Genomic DNA, 18,426 nt, shown 5'->3' with positions numbered 1-18,426 from the left:
CTAACAGTGTATAAATCGGCTCCCCATAAACAAAATTAACATGCTTTGTCGCCATTTATCTTAAAACATTGTTTGAGGTCTTTCCTGCCTTTTCGCTTGCCAATTTTGGGAGGAATCTCTTTGGATCACACTTTGATGTCACGTATAGCTGACATCCTAACTTGGCCGTTATTTCAAGCATGTCTTGTAATGGAACAAACCTAGAGTGGTTGGCATGGTGATAATGATTAGGAGCAAATCACTAGTATGGGTTCTGTAACAAGTACCGATACGGACATTGGATACCAATGTTCAAGTATATCTGTGTTTATGAAACGATTCAAGGAAGTTAAAGATAAATCATTATAGTTCGAGTTTCTTGACGAATCAGTTATGTTGTTGGGCATTGGGAGCTTACAGTATGGTCAGTCAATTCGGGATAAGGTGACCAGCTATATATGAGATTGGGGTTGATATCCACTGTAGTCATATATAGTGTAGGCCTGCTGTATGTATGCATTCTAAGTTATGGGAGACACGGATATGTGACGTTTATCTTTTGTAAATATATAAGAAATTCAGTAATTCATTATTATTACTTTCCTTGCAGAGTCATGTTGTTTACTGTGAAATAATATAAAAAAGTGTTGCTGTTGTTGTAGGGATAAACATATAGATTCATTGTTGTTGTGATAAACATTGAACTTGATTTGTCGCCATTTTGACACACTTTAATTAAAACCCATGTGTGAGGTCTTTATTGCCTTTTTCACTTGTCACGTCAAGCCCCTACCTAGAGGTTTTCAGCTCTGTCCCAGTGCCGAGTGAACCTGGGCTAGGAGACCCCCCCCCCCCCCAGCACACACACTGAGGGACACCGGCTACTGGCTGTGGCTACTGACAGCGGATATAGCTGGAAGCTACACACGACGGCTATACTAACGGTAGCTACTGACGGCGGCGGGTACAGACGGGACGAGCCTGATCCATGTATGCGATGATCGATACCGGACTGACCGACTGGACGGGGGCAACAAAATTATATGTCGTCATTGGCCTGACCTGATTTCACATATCATGTTGAATTGTTAGTTTCATCCACTATTACATGTTTCCAAGTTTGACAAAGTTTGACCAAAACTTGCATTGAGTTTAACTTCTCCAACTATAACCGTGCGCTGCAATAAGCGCCTTAAAGGTGACAATTAAATCTGATAAAAATGGCTTGTATTGAAGCACAAAACGCCGTCATTGTTTCTTTCTTTCACGAAGTCAACAACAAGAAATACTAGCTTAAATTATAGAATATACATTTTAATATCTTTGGGTCACGTTTCAAACATATCAAGTTGCAAAAGTAGGCCTATTAATGGACGTTGATTTCTCCTAGTGGATTGTTAATCCACAGGTGAACAATGATGCAACCTGCATCTGATCTGTCCAAAGGATTTTAACATTTTCCTGTTTCATTCACCAAGTAAATTACACGTTATTTAAGAGAGGAAATTGACATGTTTAAAACATTATTCCGCTTACATTTTCAAACTTCGCATTTTGTAATGACCTTCCCATCCACAATTAAGTTAGCTATTATGATGAGGAAAATAAATTTATATACATATAACATGTGAGTATGCCACAGACATATGATTGAAGTTGGTATCTTCTGGATCTCATTTGAAAAGCACATCTTCATAGTGCCATTCTATCGTTAATTCGAGCGCTCCCCGGAAACTTAGATCTATTTCAAGTTTATCATTTACAATGGATCCTTAACTTGGTTGTCTTTAATTGGCTGTCTTTCGCTTGTCTGCACTTTCCTTTGACCGTTTTATTTCATTTTTGGTTCACGGAGAAACTTAAAATACTTCCAAGAGCTTAGTTGCGAACAGTATATTAATTATAAATAAGAGCCTCGTTTAACAGCAAGTTATGAAAACTTCGGGGTCTCCAAAAGATCTACATGGTCGTGACATCGAAAATTAAAAGTGCCATGGATGGCCAAGGTGTCAGCTATCCAATGATTGGTAACGTTTTAGCTAGTGAGAACTTCTGTTATAGGGACTTAGAGACGCATTACTTTTATTGTTTATTGTGCAAGTCAATGGGGCATTTATATGGAGTATGCTACCTGTAAGTGAACCCGATTTTCCCATAATCCATTTCACTTACTGCATATTTTCTGCGAACCATGGACGGTAGTGCGAAAATTCCGACTATAGAGGACAAGTCAACCGAGAATGACCTAAAAATTATTTGTTTGGGTGATTCCGCGGTCGGAAAGTCAAAGTAAGAAATGTGCAATGGAAATTGTGTCGTATTCGGGGGTTTTAATCCTTTCTTCAATGGATAAAATAAAGGTTCTCTCGACAATTGTTCGTTAACGACGGAAAAGCGTCCTTAGGCTATAACATGTAGTACACAGTTAAAGATAACATTAGGCTAGATTTACGATACCTTGGTCAGTATTGAAATTTGCATGGAAGCCTACCGTTGCAGGATAGGTACAGGAATGCAAGTGAATTGAATAATCCTAACCGACAATGTCATTTGTTACCAATCTCATTCATTCAGGAAGAAATATTCTTGCCATTACCAACAAAGAAAATCATTGATACCGAGCCTTGGCCTATAACAAGGTTTCAGTGCCATTCCGCCATAGCCTAGGTAGCCTAGATACCTTTATGCCATAGGCCTAGGTTTCAATCCTTTCTGCAATGGCGGAAAGGATTGAAACCTAAGGTGGAAAGGTACAGTTTAGAAATGGATATTACACAGGAATGTATCGGTGAAACTTTCTTGATTCCCGTGAAAGGATACTGTAGGTACACCGTCTTGAAATGTGACAGTTCGCTGGATAGACTGAATTGTAGTTAAGACAAGATTGGGGAATAGAAATACAGTCTTAATGTACATGTTGATTGAATAGTTTTAATTGTAATTTCGTATTCTTGAGTCAATACAATGTCTTCAAATATATAATAGTTCGATGAATAAAGTCAAGATAATTTTAGGTTGATTGTTTACTATTTTCTAATTAAATGAACGATTTTGCGGGCCTATACAGTAGTGTTTGCACGGGTTATCGGAGTAATTATAGAATACAGGGCCACTCGATGATACTATCTGAGCATCCGGATTATGGCGGGCCATCAGTCTCAAATCATGGGAGATCGACTGATACCGATTTAAATCGACATATACCAGTTTCCTTCGACATATACCAGTTTCCTTCGACTTATACCAGTTTCATTCTACATATCATCGATTTAAATCGACATATACCAGTTTCATTCTACATATCATCGATTTATTTTACTTATCATCGATTTAAATCGATGATATGTAAAATAAATCGATGATATGTCGAAGGAAACTGGTATATGTCGCTTTAAATCGATGATAAGTAAAATAAATCGATGATATGTCGAAGGAAACTGGTATATGTCGATTTAAATCGATGATAAGTAAAATAAATCGATGATATGTCGAGGGAAACTGGTATATGTCGATTTAAATCGATGATATGTAGAATGAAACTGGTATATGTCAATTTAAATCGACATATCATCGATTTATTCTACATATCATCGATTTATTTTACTTATCATCGATTTAAATCGATGATAAGTAAAATAAATCGAAGATATGTCGAAGTAAACTGGTATATGTCGATTTAAATCGATGATATGTAGAATGAAACTGGTATATGTCAATTTAAATCGACATATCATCGATTTATTCTACATATCATCGATTTATTTTACTTATCATCGATTTAAATCGATGATATGTAAAATAAATCGATGATATGTCCATTTAAATCGACATCTACCAGTTTAAATCGATGATATGTCGAATTAAATCGGTAGAAGCCAATTTCCGTGGACTTATACCAGTTTCTAGCGTCTCAAATCGACATATACCTATTTAAATCGACATATCATCGATTTAGCTCATTAACATATTCCAAATCCCGATTTCGGTGATGATTGACATGTGAAGATACGTCACGTGAAGTCACCTGACAAGGCGGGCGAATAATTGAAAATAAACACGAGTACAGTGGAATGCATGTTTTGAGCTTGAATACTGTAACTGTTAAACCCCATGGGTATATACTTAGCTACATTAAAAACGTAAGCTTACAGTAGGCCTCACTGCAGAACAATATCATCTTTGTTTATGGTGTAACTGGAGTAGGTAATTGCATCTGTGTACGTACTGTGGGCCTATTCAGTTGCATGTGTATTCCCAGAGCCGTATGAATATACGGCTCTGTGTATTCCTATACTATAGCGCCACGTGTTCGAGTAGACAAGCCCAGTTTGCATTGAGATAATTGCACGTCATTGACATATCAGTTATTTCAGCCTTATTGTTACACCGAAATCTTTTTGCAAGTAATTGTTCATAATTACCATTGACATATAACCATGATGAACACCCTTGCTAGCTTCGTAATTTTGGAACTATTAAATTACTCGTCCGCCTTGTCAGGTGACTACACGTGATGTATCTCCACATGTCAATCATCACCGAAATCGGGATTTGGAATATGTTAATGAGCTAAATCGATGATATGTCGATTTAAATAGGTATATGTCAATTTGAGACGCTAGAAACTGGTATAAGTCCACGGAAATTGACTTCTACCGATTTAATTCGACATATCATCGATTTAAACTGGTAGATGTCGATTTAAATGGACATATCATCGATTTATTTTACTTATCATCGATTTAAATCGATGATAAGTAAAATAAATCGATGATATGTAGAATAAATCGATGATATGTCGATTTAAATCGACATATACCAGTTTACTTCGACATATCATCGATTTAAATCGACATATACCAGTTTACTTCGACATATCATCGATTTATTTTACTTATCATCGATTTAAATCGACATATACCAGTTTCCTTCGACATATCATCGATTTATTTTACTTATCATCGATTTAAATCGATGATAAGTAAAATAAATCGATGATATGTAGAATGAAACTGGTATATGTCGATTTAAATCGATGATATGTAGAATGAAACTGGTATATGTCGATTTAAATCGATGATATGTAAAATAAATCGATGATATGTCGAAGTAAACTGGTATATGTCGATTTAAATCGATGATATGTAGAATGAAACTGGTATAAGTCGAAGGAAACTGGTATATGTCGATTTAAATCGGTATAAGTCGCTCTCCCTTGATTTGAGACTGATGGCCCGCCATACCGGATGCGCGGATGCTCAGTCTCACTACTTCTGTGGTGGAATTTTAGAGGGCGTCACACGTCACATGTACGGATGCCTTTTAAGAACGACACACTATTGATGTGGAATATCTTCGTACTGTACATACGGGACTTTCAGTATTGGAAATACGTGATGGTATGTCGAAACTTTTCGAAATTTATTTAAGTCCATTCCTAGTACTCCCGGGGTGGATGCGCGGATGCGCGGATGCGGAGTCAAAATGAAATAGGTGATGGTATATCGTATATGGTCGTATATGGGGAAACTTTCGAAAATTATCTAAGTCCTTTCCTAGTACTCCCGGGGTGGATGCGCGGATGCGGAGTCAAAATGAAACACGCGGAGTCAAAATGAAACACGTGATGGTAAATCGTATATGGTCGTATATGGGGAAACTTTCGAAAATTATATAAGTCCTTTCCTAGTACTCCCGGGGTGGATGCGCGGATGCGCGGATGCGGAGTCAAAATGAAATACGTGATGGAATTTTAGAGGGCGTCATACGTGTACGGACATGTACAGAGTCCAGACACACCGCGCATCCGGATGCTGGGAAGAGTTAATGAATGGCCCTGTATTCTATAATTGTACCGGGTTATCCGGGTACCCGGGTACCCGCCCGACGTGATACTACCCGGTTCCTAATTTATTACCCGAATCCTAAGCAAAGTGTGATTTAAAAAAAAAATGGCAAACCGACGGTTAGGCAGATTTCCCATTGACTTAGTGTGGTGTTAGGCGACAATGTGGTCGAAGATAACAGCAATAACGAAGGGGCCCGCTCGACGCGATACTACCCGGTCTTAATTTATTACCCGAATCATACGCAAAGTGTCATTGTTTAAAAAAAAAATTGCAAACCGATGGTTAGGCCGATTTCCCATTGACTAAGTGTGTTGTTAGGCTACCATGTGTTCGAAGATAACAGCAATAACGAAAGCTTTCCATAGACATCTTATAACTGCGTCACAATTTCAGCTAATAAACAGATGGCTAGGCTAGACTACTCCGATTGACTTAGTGTGGTGTTAGGCAACCATGTGGTCGAACGTAACAGCAATAACGAAAGAATTCCATGGATGTCTTATAACTGCGTCACAACTCCAGCAAATAAACAGATGATTAGGCTTAGCTAGATTTCTCATTGACTTAGTGTGGTGTTAGGCTACCATGTGGAAGAAATTATTATTTATTCATTCGTTGATTTCAAAGAAGGAAAGGCTGACAAGGAATTTTACGCGATGTTTATGGATTATAGACGGGATAACTAAAAATAGTAATCGCAAGTGGCCTTTTACTAATCGTTTATTCCAAATGCGATCAAATTGCGCGAATCGCGCTGCTAATGCGAACCCTGGGCCTGCATAATAGATAGTAGTAGTATTAAAAACTGTTTAAGAGCTAAATTGGATATTTATATGGTTTGATCCAATAGACGTGCACGAGCTAGCATAAGCAGCGGCGGCAGTGCGATGTTAGTAGTAATGCTAATTATAATTAAATAATTAATTTATTAACAAGTTAATGAAAGAAACAGAAGCAAATAAAATTTATTGAGGGAGGTTTTATACCTTATCTTACACCTACGTATTTGAACATGAAAACATTGTCAGTAGAGAATATAATGCATTTATTACAGCATCCAATATGTAATTTCTTGAAAATCGGGATACACGAGGGTAAACAAATTTTTTCCGGGTACCTGGATACCCGACGGGTAACGGCCCTCGGGTACCCGGTTCCCGATTTTTGGACCCGTGTAAACACTACTATACAGTAGGTAGTGTGAAGCAAAACAATAAACAGTGCATATAGGCCTACAGTGAACCTACCATAAATGCCTTCCTGTGATGCCTTCCTGTTTACTTTCCATTTTTTGCTCAAGACCTACAGTAATTGTCTCTTTACTGTACAAAGCACAAGAAATAGAATTTGGACACCATCTAAGCTTGCTGTACTGTAATAAGTTTTGCCAAGCCTGACTACTTGTGCCAAGAAACTGGCAGTACTTAGCAAATTTGTTATCCATACATTGATAATAAGGTCAGGAGTGTATTTGGGTTGATCTCAGAGACCTTGGTATTAAAGACCTAAGTGGTGAAACCGTTCACTTGCTGGGTCAGGTGACATACTGTACTTCCCGAAGAACATCATACACATCTAGGGAATGATCTACTGCCAACAAATTATGATCTGACGTCAGTTTTGTTCTTAAATTTCAATTCTCTCTTTCTTTTTCAGATTAGTGGAGCGATTTTTGATGGATGGATAGTATCCTTTTATCTAACATAATGTACTATAAATATGGTGCTAAAATTCGGTAGAAGTTACGCTAGGGATAAGTCATGTACAGATGAGATAACTAATTTGACATATCATGGACATATGTACAGTAGTGCATATGTAGCCTTCAGTGATCCAAAGACTTTTGTTTAATATTAAAATTTCAGACTCAAAGTATATAAAGATACACATTACACATTCATGCATGCAATGTGTACATAGTTCATATCAGGTTTGGCAGTATCTTGTTTGATATACAGTATACCACTTGTTGGATCTTACACAGTTTAATATTTACCGTAACCAAGCATTGCATGATATTATAGATGGAGACATGGCTCGAAGTTTCTCATCAATCTACTCTAGATTAATATACAGTAACTCTAAGTTGGTGGATGTTAGATGTTACACTTGTTATTTACCACAACGTAGCATTGCATGATGATGTGGCCGGCGACTAATCGGTACCTTTGTGTTTCCTTAACCTTTAACCTTTGTTTCAGTCGACCTCAGCAGCTTTCAACATATGCCCTTACTCTCTTTAGGTATGAAACCAAAGTAAACAGTGAAGCTGTGACTGTTGGTGAGTATTTAAATATCTGTAGGTACAGTTAGCTCAACAGTAGGCAAACCACATTAGGTGATGTAATCTTGTTCCAACATATCTATACATACTGTATGCATTGGTAGGGATGTGTGGAGTAGGAGAAATGGAGGGGAAAGGGGTGGTGTGATGTAGAATAGATGTGAAGTGTATGTTAGATAGTATACCAAGTAGCAGAGGATAGGTGTAAATCAAGTCAATGGAAGTGGCGTGTGTGGGTGGAAGTGGGGGGGGGGGTGAGGGGGAGTGCATGGTTGACTTAAGTAGCATTTGCTCTGGTCAACCAACGTTCCTTTTAGATGGGATGCACAAGACTGAAACAATAAATTCTTTGCTGCATTATTTTGATACTTTCTTGTTGTTGTTTCTTTCACATACTGTATGTACAGTAAGCCTAAGCTTACTGATGTTGTGCACGTGTCTGTGTGTGTATAGTACAGTATAAGTGTGTGTGTGTGTCTACTTTTCACAGTATCCATGTTTGTGTCATGTCGAGTTACAGCACAGTAAGTAGCCATGTTTGTACGATTGTGGTTCACCTTGTACGTTTACAGACAAAATGAGAAAAGAAAATGATGTGATGGATGCAATGGATAATATCGTATAAGTATGTTGTAAGACTATTCGCTATCTGTTTCTGATTATACAGCTTTTTGGGACACTGCAGGACAAGAGAGGTTTAGCAGTTTACATCCTTCATACTATCATAAAGCACATGCTTGTATATTGGTGAGTATTAATGTAGGTTTATATGTTGTTTAGAGTAAATTGGTCAGTATGAGATGGCTGGGTCCCAGATGAGGGGCTGTATTAACCTCACATACCTTATACCCTCCCCCCACCCCCCATTGGTGAGAATTCTCATCTCCAAATGAAAAAGTGTATGTCAACAATGTGCACGTCATATTGCCAATTATACTGGATCTCTTTCATGGGAATCTGCAGGTTGGGTTGGGGGAGAGGGGGGGGGAGAGGGGGTGGGACTTACCCACTCCATCCTGGACAGTCAAGTAGTAAGAAAAAAAAACCAAACTGCTCTTTCATTGAAATACTGTTAATTGGTCACATTTGATAGTTTAACCAATTAATTTCTTCCATTGTAAATCAGTTAACTGGTCAATTATTTGAGCAGTTAACCGGTTATCTAAAACCCAAAGGTTGCTTTGTCCTCCTGGAATTTCTTTTCTTTTGACAGCGATGGTCTCGTTGCAGAATTTTTGCTGAAATGAAACATTAATTTGTGACATGGAGAACCTGTCCTGTAAATTTTTTGATCTAATGTCATGTATTCTAATACAGTATGTCTTTAAACTAACCGCAAATTCATTTCTTAAATTTCTTCATTTTTTGTTTGTTTTCTGTGCTAGGTTTTTGATGTCACTAGAAAGATAACTTACAAGAATTTACCAACATGGTACAAAGAACTCAGAGAGTACAGACCAGAAATCCCTTGTTTACTAGCTGCAAATAAAATAGACGGTAAGAATAGCTTGATTCTGGTAAAAAGAAAGAGGAATTAAAGTGTTATGGAGAAGACCTACTAGAGAGCAACAGCATGTTGTAAGAGGGAAGGGTCAGGGGAGGGGGGGTCAGCCTGTAATGAGAGGGGGTTAGAATAGCTTGATTTTGGTAAAAGAAAGAGAATTTGAAGTGTTATAGAGAAGAACTATTATGGGGCAACAGTATGTTGTAAGAAGGAAGAGGTGTTGGGGGGGGGGGGGGGTCAGCCTGTAATGAGAGGGGGTTAGAATAGCTTGATTTTGGTAAACGAAAGAGAATTTGAAGTGTTATAGAGAAGAACTATTATGGGGCAACAGTATGTTGTAAGAAGGAAGAGGTGTTGGGGGGGGGGGGTCAGCCTGTAATGAGAGGGGGTAAGAATAGCTTGATTTTGGTAAAAGAAAGAGATTTTGAAGTGTTATAGAGAAGAACTATTATGGGGCAACAGTATGTTGTAAGAGGGAAGAGGTGTTTGGGGGGGGGGGTCAGCCTGTAATGAGAGGGGGTAAGAATAGCTTGATTTTGGTAAAAGAAAGAGAATTTGAAGTGTGACGGAGAGGACCTACTAGGGAGCAACAGTGTGTTGTAAGAGGGAAGTAGCCGGGGGGGGGGGGGGGGTCAGCCTGTAATGAGAGGGGGTAAGAATAGCTTGATTTTGGTAAAAGAAAGAGAATTGGAAGTGTGATGGAGAGGACCTACTAGGGAGCAACAGTATGTTGTAAGAGGGAAGTGGCCAGGGGGGGGGGTCAGCCTGTAATGAGGGGGGTAAGAATAGTTTGATTTTGGTAAAAGAAAGAGGAATTAAAGTGTTATGGTAAATACCTACTAGAGAGCTACAGTATGTTGTAAGAGGAAAGGGGCAGGGGAGGGGAGTCAGCCTGTAATGAGAGGGGGTAAGAATAGCTTGATTTTGGTAAAAGAAATAGGATTTAAAGTGTTATGGAGAAGACCTACTATAGAGCTACAGTATGTTGTAAGAGGGAAGGGGCAGGGGGGGTCGGCCTGTAATGAGAGGGGGTAAGAATAGCTTGATGGTAAAAGAAAGAGGAATTAAAGTGTTATGGTAAATACCTACTAGAGAAGGGGAGGGGCAATCAGCCTGTTATGAAAGAGGCTATGTGATGGCAGTAAGACTGTTGATTCTTGACTCCCATATTATGAGGTAAACAAACATTTTACAGTTACAGATAAATGTGATGGTGATATTATGTTAATCTGGGAATAAAATAGCTTGTGATAGGATATATATCAACATAGGAAATCGATAATGGACATGAATATAAAATTTTCTGATCCATTATTTCCCATATGATTTAGTATTTCCATTTGTTGGGTCACAAGAGTAGGCACATCCTTAAGTATTGCAGCCCACAGATGGTGTACAAAATTCCATTTACCCCCCTCCCACTTCTGCCCCTTCCCCTCCGAATAAATGTACTTAGCAACAAAATATACCCAACATAAAATGTTTGCTGCCAGAACCCTGTTGTGGTGGAGGCTAGTAGCAAGAAGTGGGAGGGGATGGGGGGGGGAAGGGTGGGAGTTGGTCAGGTACTTGAGGAGCCTGTGTTATATTGGGTGATTGTTTGCATCCAAAGGTCCTGCAGTAATTATATATCATTTTCATATCTTTTCATTTCAGTTGATTATAAGGTAACACAGAAAACTTTTCATTTTGGAAAGAAATACAACATGCCATTCTACTTTGTCTCAGCCGCCGATGGTACTAACGTAGTCAAGGTAAAGTGACTTTGTTTATGTTGTTGTTTCTCTTTTGCTTTCCTCACATTGATATTGTAATGTCCTCCAAAGTAAGCTAGACTAATGAAGCATGGAACACACAAAAAAAACTCAGAATTCCTAAAATATAAATTTGGGGCCTTTTTCCTTTTGTTTAATTTTTTCGTTATGCTAATTGAATTCTCAAGCAAATGAACCTCACCTTTTGTGATATTTCATTAAACGAAATTTGCAAGGAATTAACCGAGTTTGATTCCAGACTGTGTCTAAGATAACGTCCAAAATATTTACACAACAAATTTGTATTTATGAGTTTATTTATGATGATAGTCTGTCGACTCTGGCAAACTTTGTAATCGGCAGTTCCATCCAACACTGTGCTTATTGGACACTTTCATGCATAACTGAAAACTGGTTTGACAGCGGGTGAATTGTTTTACATGTCGTCAACTTGAAATAGATACTTAATGAATGTGACTGACTTAAGGGAAATTATGTGAACCTATTCTCTACCACCTTAACTTAACTGTAAGTTTGTGGTTACCTCTATTAGCATTTCATCACTGGGATGGTTGAGGGAAGGGTGGGGAAGGGAATGAGTGCCATTCGAATGTCACAATAACTTAAATTCTGCTGGAGAAGCATAGACCAATATATAAATGGTTAGAAAAAGAGACTACACATCAACAGTAGTCATAGACTAGGATACATGACTACCATAGACTGATAGTAATGGGTAGAGCATGAGATTGTGTGCAGTCATCAATTCCCCAGACTAGGCTACTTGACTACCATAGACTGATAGTAATGGGTAGAGCATGAGATTGTGTGCAGTCATCTATTCCCTAGACTAGGCTACTTGACTACCATAGACTGATAGTAATGGGTAGAGCATGAGATTGTGTGCAGTCATCAATTCCCTAGACTAGGCTACTTGACTACCATAGACTGATAGTAATGGGTAGAGCATGAGATTGTGTGCAGTCATCTATTCCCTAGACTAGGCTACTTGACTACCATAGACTGATAGTAATGGGTAGAGCATGAGATTGTGTGCAGTCATCTATTCCCCAGACTAGGCTACTTGACTACCATAGACTGATAGTAATGGGTAGAGCATGAGATTGTGTGCAGTCATCTATTCCCTAGACTAGGCTACTTGACTACCATAGACTGATAGTAATGGGTGAGCATGAGATTGTGTGCAGTCATCAATTCCCTAGACTAGGCTACTTGACTACCATAGACTGATAGTAATGGGTAGAGCATGAGATTGTGTGCAGTCATCAATTCCCCAGACTAGGCTACTTGACTACCATAGACTGATAGTAATGGGTAGAGCATGAGATTGTGTGCAGTCATCTATTCCCTAGACTAGGCTACTTGACTACCATAGACTGGTAGTAATGGGTAGAGCATGAGATTGTGTGCAGTCATCAATTCCCCAGACTAGGCTACTTGACTACCATAGACTGATAGTAATGGGTAGAGCATGAGATTGTGTGCAGTCATCTATTCCCTAGACTAGGCTACTTGACTACCATAGACTGATAGTAATGGGTAGAGCATGAGATTGTGTGCAGTCATCAATTCCCCAGACTAGGCTACTTGACTACCATAGACTGATAGTAATGGGTAGAGCATGAGATTGTGTGCAGTCATCTATTCCCTAGACTAGGCTACTTGACTACCATAGACTGGTAGTAATGGGTAGAGCATGAGATTGTGTGCAGTCATCAATTCCCCAGACTAGGCTACTTGACTACCATAGACTGATAGTAATGGGTAGAGCATGAGATTGTGTGCAGTCATCTATTCCCTAGACTAGGCTACTTGACTACCATAGACTGATAGTAATGGGTAGAGCATGAGATTGTGTGCAGTCATCAATTCCCCAGACTAGGCTACTTGACTACCATAGACTGATAGTAATGGGTAGAGCATGAGATTGTGTGCAGTCATCTGTTCCCTAGACTAGGCTACTTGACTACCATAGACTGATAGTAATGGGTAGAGCACGAGATTGTGTGCAGTCATCTATTCCCCAGACTAGGCTACTTGACTACCATAGACTGATAGTAATGGGTAGAGCATGAGATTGTGTGCAGTCATCTATTCCCTAGACTAGGCTACTTGACTACCATAGACTGATAGTAATGGGTAGAGCATGAGATTGTGTGCAGTCATCAATTCCCCAGACTAGGCTACTTGACTACCATAGACTGATAGTAATGGGTAGAGCATGAGATTGTGTGCAGTCATCTATTCCCTAGACTAGGCTACTTGACTACCATAGACTGATAGTAATGGGTAGAGCATGAGATTGTGTGCAGTCATCAATTCCCCAGACTAGGCTACTTGACTACCATAGACTGATAGTAATGGGTAGAGCATGAGATTGTGTGCAGTCATCTATTCCCTAGACTAGGCTACTTGACTACCATAGACTGATAGTAATGGGTGAGCATGAGATTGTGTGCATGTCACAACTTCCGTGGGATAATACAAAATGGCACCCTCTAGCGCCCCCTCTGTTGCGACCCCGGGTTTTTCCTTTGGCCTTCAAAGCCGATAAAAATAAAATTTTAGATAGATTCAGGGAAGTGAACTCAAAGGACCAAAAGACTACTGAGAGGTTTCTGAAAGTTAACAAAATCGATATATTTACAATGATACGATCTCTACTGATTTGTACAAGGATTATTGGTACTAGAAATTTGGAATATTACAGACAGATTTTACAATATTATACGGCCGTTAAATTTTTAAAAGATTACTTAACTTATCTTACGCGGCGCGTGCCGGCTCTCGGTTCCTTTCGTAGCTGTTCTGACCTCCTTGCGTCACCAACAATGATGTCGGGATTCTCCCTCGTAGGCTGGTATCCCGTGACTTGGTCAGGAGCAAAACCGTTCCCCGCTGGTCCAATTCGACTCAACGTTTGTATCCCAAGGATGGCTTCCTCCTGGGTGAACTCCGAAAAACTCTGCCGAAGTCACGCCTGTCCCGGTTAAACGACGCACCAATCTTATAAACAAACAGTCCACCGGTTCCTCCGTCCGTCCCCTCGATTAATCTTTTATCTCAGATGAATTTCTTTATACAATAGATCGGAAAATTCTGAACTCCTCCTCACCGAAAATATCTCTTCTTATATATAGCCGGGTTTAATCTCCCGAAAGTTCTTTTCCAGGAATCCTGACGGAAAAACATCGAGAATCATCCATGTCTCGAAGATACGACTGATAGTGCATCGTTCATTGGTCGACGATATCCGGTCACCTGCTAAAAATTACTTCCCGTATGTTCTGGAAATTTGCACTCGCTAATACCGAATAGCGCCATCATTTCTCGTAGCTTCCAGAAAAAAACGCACAAGTTGTCAGTCACGGCGAGTGACCTACTTATCACCCTGACCAGCATATACTGAATACACGTACAATGAATAAAGTCGTTCGTGACAGTGCAGTCATCAATTCCCTAGACTAGGCTACTTGACTACCATAGACTGATAGTAATGGGTAGAGCATGAGATTGTGTGCAGTCATCAATTCCCCAGACTAGGCTACTTGACTACCATAGACTGATAGTAATGGGTAGAGCATGAGATTGTGTGCAGTCATCTATTCCCTAGACTAGGCTACTTGACTACCATAGACTGGTAGTAATGGGTAGAGCATGAGATTGTGTGCAGTCATCAATTCCCCAGACTAGGCTACTTGACTACCATAGACTGATAGTAATGGGTAGAGCATGAGATTGTGTGCAGTCATCTATTCCCTAGACTAGGCTACTTGACTACCATAGACTGATAGTAATGGGTAGAGCATGAGATTGTGTGCAGTCATCAATTCCCCAGACTAGGCTACTTGACTACCATAGACTGATAGTAATGGGTAGAGCATGAGATTGTGTGCAGTCATCTATTCCCTAGACTAGGCTACTTGACTACCATAGACTGATAGTAATGGGTAGAGCATGAGATTGTGTGCAGTCATCTATTCCCCAGACTAGGCTACTTGACTACCATAGACTGATAGTAATGGGTAGAGCATGAGATTGTGTGCAGTCATCTATTCCCTAGACTAGGCTACTTGACTACCATAGACTGATAGTAATGGGTAGAGCATGAGATTGTGTGCAGTCATCTATTTCCCAGACTAGGCTACTTGACTACCATAGACTGATAGTAATGGGTAGAGCATGAGATTGTGTGCAGTCATCTATTCCCTAGACTAGGCTACTTGACTACCATAGACTGATAGTAATGGGTAGAGCATGAGATTGTGTGCAGTCATCAATTCCCCAGACTAGGCTACTTGACTACCATAGACTGATAGTAATGGGTAGAGCATGAGATTGTGTGCAGTCATCTATTCCCTAGACTAGGCTACTTGACTACCATAGACTGAGTGCCCTTATTCCGGAAATAGGCAAAGTGCTCCATGAATATCATTCACTGACTACATAGTTACACCAGGGGTTTTTCAGAGGCCTACCCACCCCCCACCCATGAGCCAAGACTTAAGTTTGTTTTGTACCTTAACTACTGTAGGTCTTGCTCATGATTCAAGCAAGTCTCTCTTGTTTGGTTTTATTTTGCAGTTATTCAGGGAAGCAATAAATATGGCTCATAGCTATAAAGCCAACCCTACTGATTTCATGGATGAAGTCTTACAAGAACTAGAGGTTTGTTCTCATTTTTCTTCTTTTCTTTTAATGGAATTGGTTGATATTTCAATGTACACTGGGCCGATGAGGGATTCACCCCTCACCCCTGTTTCAAAAGACCCTCAGCAGATACTGTACTAGTCAACCCATGAAAAAGCCAGAGTCATGCTTTCAAATTTTTCAGTGTTTATTTTTGGTGATTGCATAGGATTTTCAGATTCTCACAATGTCACTTTCAGAAGGGAAAATTCATTTTAGTGATATTGTCTGGTGCTAATTAAAACACCAGAACAATCCTAGTGTTAATTATAACACCAGCACAACCCTGATCTTAACATTTTCTGGCTTTGATTAGTCATTTTCTTGAGCAAAAGCCTTGGTGCGACAGACTATTTAAAATTGATCCCTGTAGTACAGGAACTTTGCTTAAAAGTACCTGTAATTGTATTTTTGTATGCTATGTAATTTATGTCACCATCAAAGCATTTGTTGCAATTTAATATGTTGCCTTTTCGAATGCATTTTGTGGCCATATTGTCGTACCAGTGATGCATTTTGGAGGCATGCTTTTAGAACCACCCTTAAGGGTTGTTTGTTCCTATCTGAGAGATTTAATTATAATCTGGTTGAACTTGTCAATGTCTCAGAATAACTTTGATGGTCAGGACCTCCAAGCAGGTCAATTTGAATAGTACTTTTTTGCAACGATAGGATACTTAAAATTGACGTGCTGATGATTTGCTCTGTAATCCGTCATTGCGGTATGTGTTTACATCTGTAGGGTATGGGTGACCTGAAGTTATCGCCAGACAGTGGACTCGATACAGCTCCGGACTCCGAAGGCAAGGATGGTGATCGCAATAACAATGCCGATGAAGAAAGCGAGGGCGCTTCGGGTACTTCATGACGTTGTATTGGGTCGTGTATAACCTGACAATCAAATCGGTTGACATCTCACCACTTGTTGAGATGTAGATGTCGAGCCGATCAATTCCCTAACAGGACTGTCTGTGAGGTGGATGGGGTCATCTTTTATTTTGTTGGAAGAAATCTTAACTCCACAGACCCTTTTTTCTCTATCATTGTGTAGTTGGACATTCAGGAAAATAGTTCCTTTGAAAAAGCATAAAGGAAGCGCCTATCATTAAGAAGTCTGCCACTCCAAAAACTCAAAAGTGAGTAACAAATGTCCATTTAACTGAGAGGTCCGCTTGCACTCAGTGCTGAGCTTTTTGTACTTACATTCAGGACATTTCGTGAAGCAGCTATGGTAATGTGTGCTAGTTAAAGTCAGTGCACAAAGTTGCAAATTATTTCTGCTAACATTACGTAGGTGCTGGGCTACTTACTGCAACACTATACAAACTGCTACCGTATAGTCAATTTGAAGAGGAAAGCAAGAGAGAGAGAGAGAGCTGGTTACCTTTGTAACTGTCGGTTCCAATGCCTTGAGATATTACGACTACTAAATACCTGGGTATCCTAGTTTGTTTAGTTAGTAACTACTATAAATAAATGATGAAACTGGTGTTTTTAAATATTCATGAAACCCCATTTCAAAAAGTATACCTTTTTTTATTATTCTCAATTTTCACCTTGAAAATGAAGGTAACTTATTTATCTAAAGACTATTTTTTTTTATAATTTTTTTTTTATAAGCACTGCCAAAGTAAGATGAGTCATCCATCAAGGGAGTGGACGGTTTTTATCTTCAACGTTCCGCTCTCATTTCTATGTAGTGAAATTTTTTTTCGATATGAGAACCATCCAATATGTGTGCTTCTTCATTTACCAATCCCTGGCTGACTTCATTTACCAATCCCTGGCTGACTTGCATTATAAGTTTCTGGGTCTGTATCCTGGTATACATATGTTGTCATACGTGAGGATTATTCTTAATTTTCCAGTCGTTTAGATAGCTGACATGATTAGTACTTTTTGCTTGAATCATTTCATATATATAGTGGAGAAGTTAACCTAACCAGCATCTGCAGGTTCTTGTGATAAGAGTTCCTTGTGGATGACCAATACCCCCAAATATATTAGGGAAATCTTGCACCATTTGAGAGATATCAATATTTGTAAGACATATGTCAGCCGGCTGCTCATTTTGTCATTGTGTCACGCATCATTTGAAATAGCCCTTAGTAAAAATGATCCCGAACAATCCCGATCTCTGGTGGGGGGCGTCGGGTTCATTCAGTGTCTGCCGGTTTCATTTGTACAGCATGTGTGTGTAGTCTTGGGTTTGCGTGGCGTACAATCAGCTGGTTGTTTGCACGGAGGTTAGAAATCCCGAAGAGCATCAGTGTTGCCGTAAACTAAATGCGAACGACAAAGGAAAATTCCTGACTTTCAGCCAGAGATGGGAAGTTTAGAATCTTG

At 39.4% G+C, this 18,426-nt stretch overlaps 1 protein-coding gene across 1 annotated transcript; it reads left to right on the top strand.

Moving 5' to 3' along the window:
• The first annotated feature begins 2,137 nt into the window (after positions 1–2,137).
• Positions 2,138–17,209, top strand: LOC139974527 (rab-like protein 2A). The gene is made up of 8 exons (XM_071981779.1): positions 2,138–2,268; positions 7,485–7,514; positions 8,030–8,109; positions 8,780–8,859; positions 9,498–9,609; positions 11,273–11,370; positions 15,976–16,059; positions 16,823–17,209. Exons 1-8 carry the CDS (start codon positions 2,171–2,173, stop codon positions 16,946–16,948), a joined length of 708 nt encoding a protein of 235 aa, XP_071837880.1. The 5' UTR covers positions 2,138–2,170; the 3' UTR covers positions 16,949–17,209.
• Positions 17,210–18,426: the final 1,217 nt, after the last annotated feature.

The sequence above is a fragment of the Apostichopus japonicus genome, chromosome 1 (assembly GCF_037975245.1).
Source record: "Apostichopus japonicus isolate 1M-3 chromosome 1, ASM3797524v1, whole genome shotgun sequence".
In the NCBI taxonomy this organism is placed as follows: domain Eukaryota; kingdom Metazoa; phylum Echinodermata; class Holothuroidea; order Aspidochirotida; family Stichopodidae; genus Apostichopus; species Apostichopus japonicus.
This window is presented reverse-complemented; position numbering and strand designations above follow the sequence as displayed.

Coding starts and splice junctions, on each gene's coding strand:
- LOC139974527 (XM_071981779.1), top strand. CDS start 2,171: ATGGACGGTAGTGCGAAAATTCCGACTATAGAGGACAAGTCAACCGAG. Junction 8,110..8,779: donor CAGTGAAGCTGTGACTGTTG/GTGAGTATTTAA, acceptor CTGATTATACAG/CTTTTTGGGACACTGCAGGA. Junction 8,860..9,497: donor AAGCACATGCTTGTATATTG/GTGAGTATTAAT, acceptor TTTCTGTGCTAG/GTTTTTGATGTCACTAGAAA.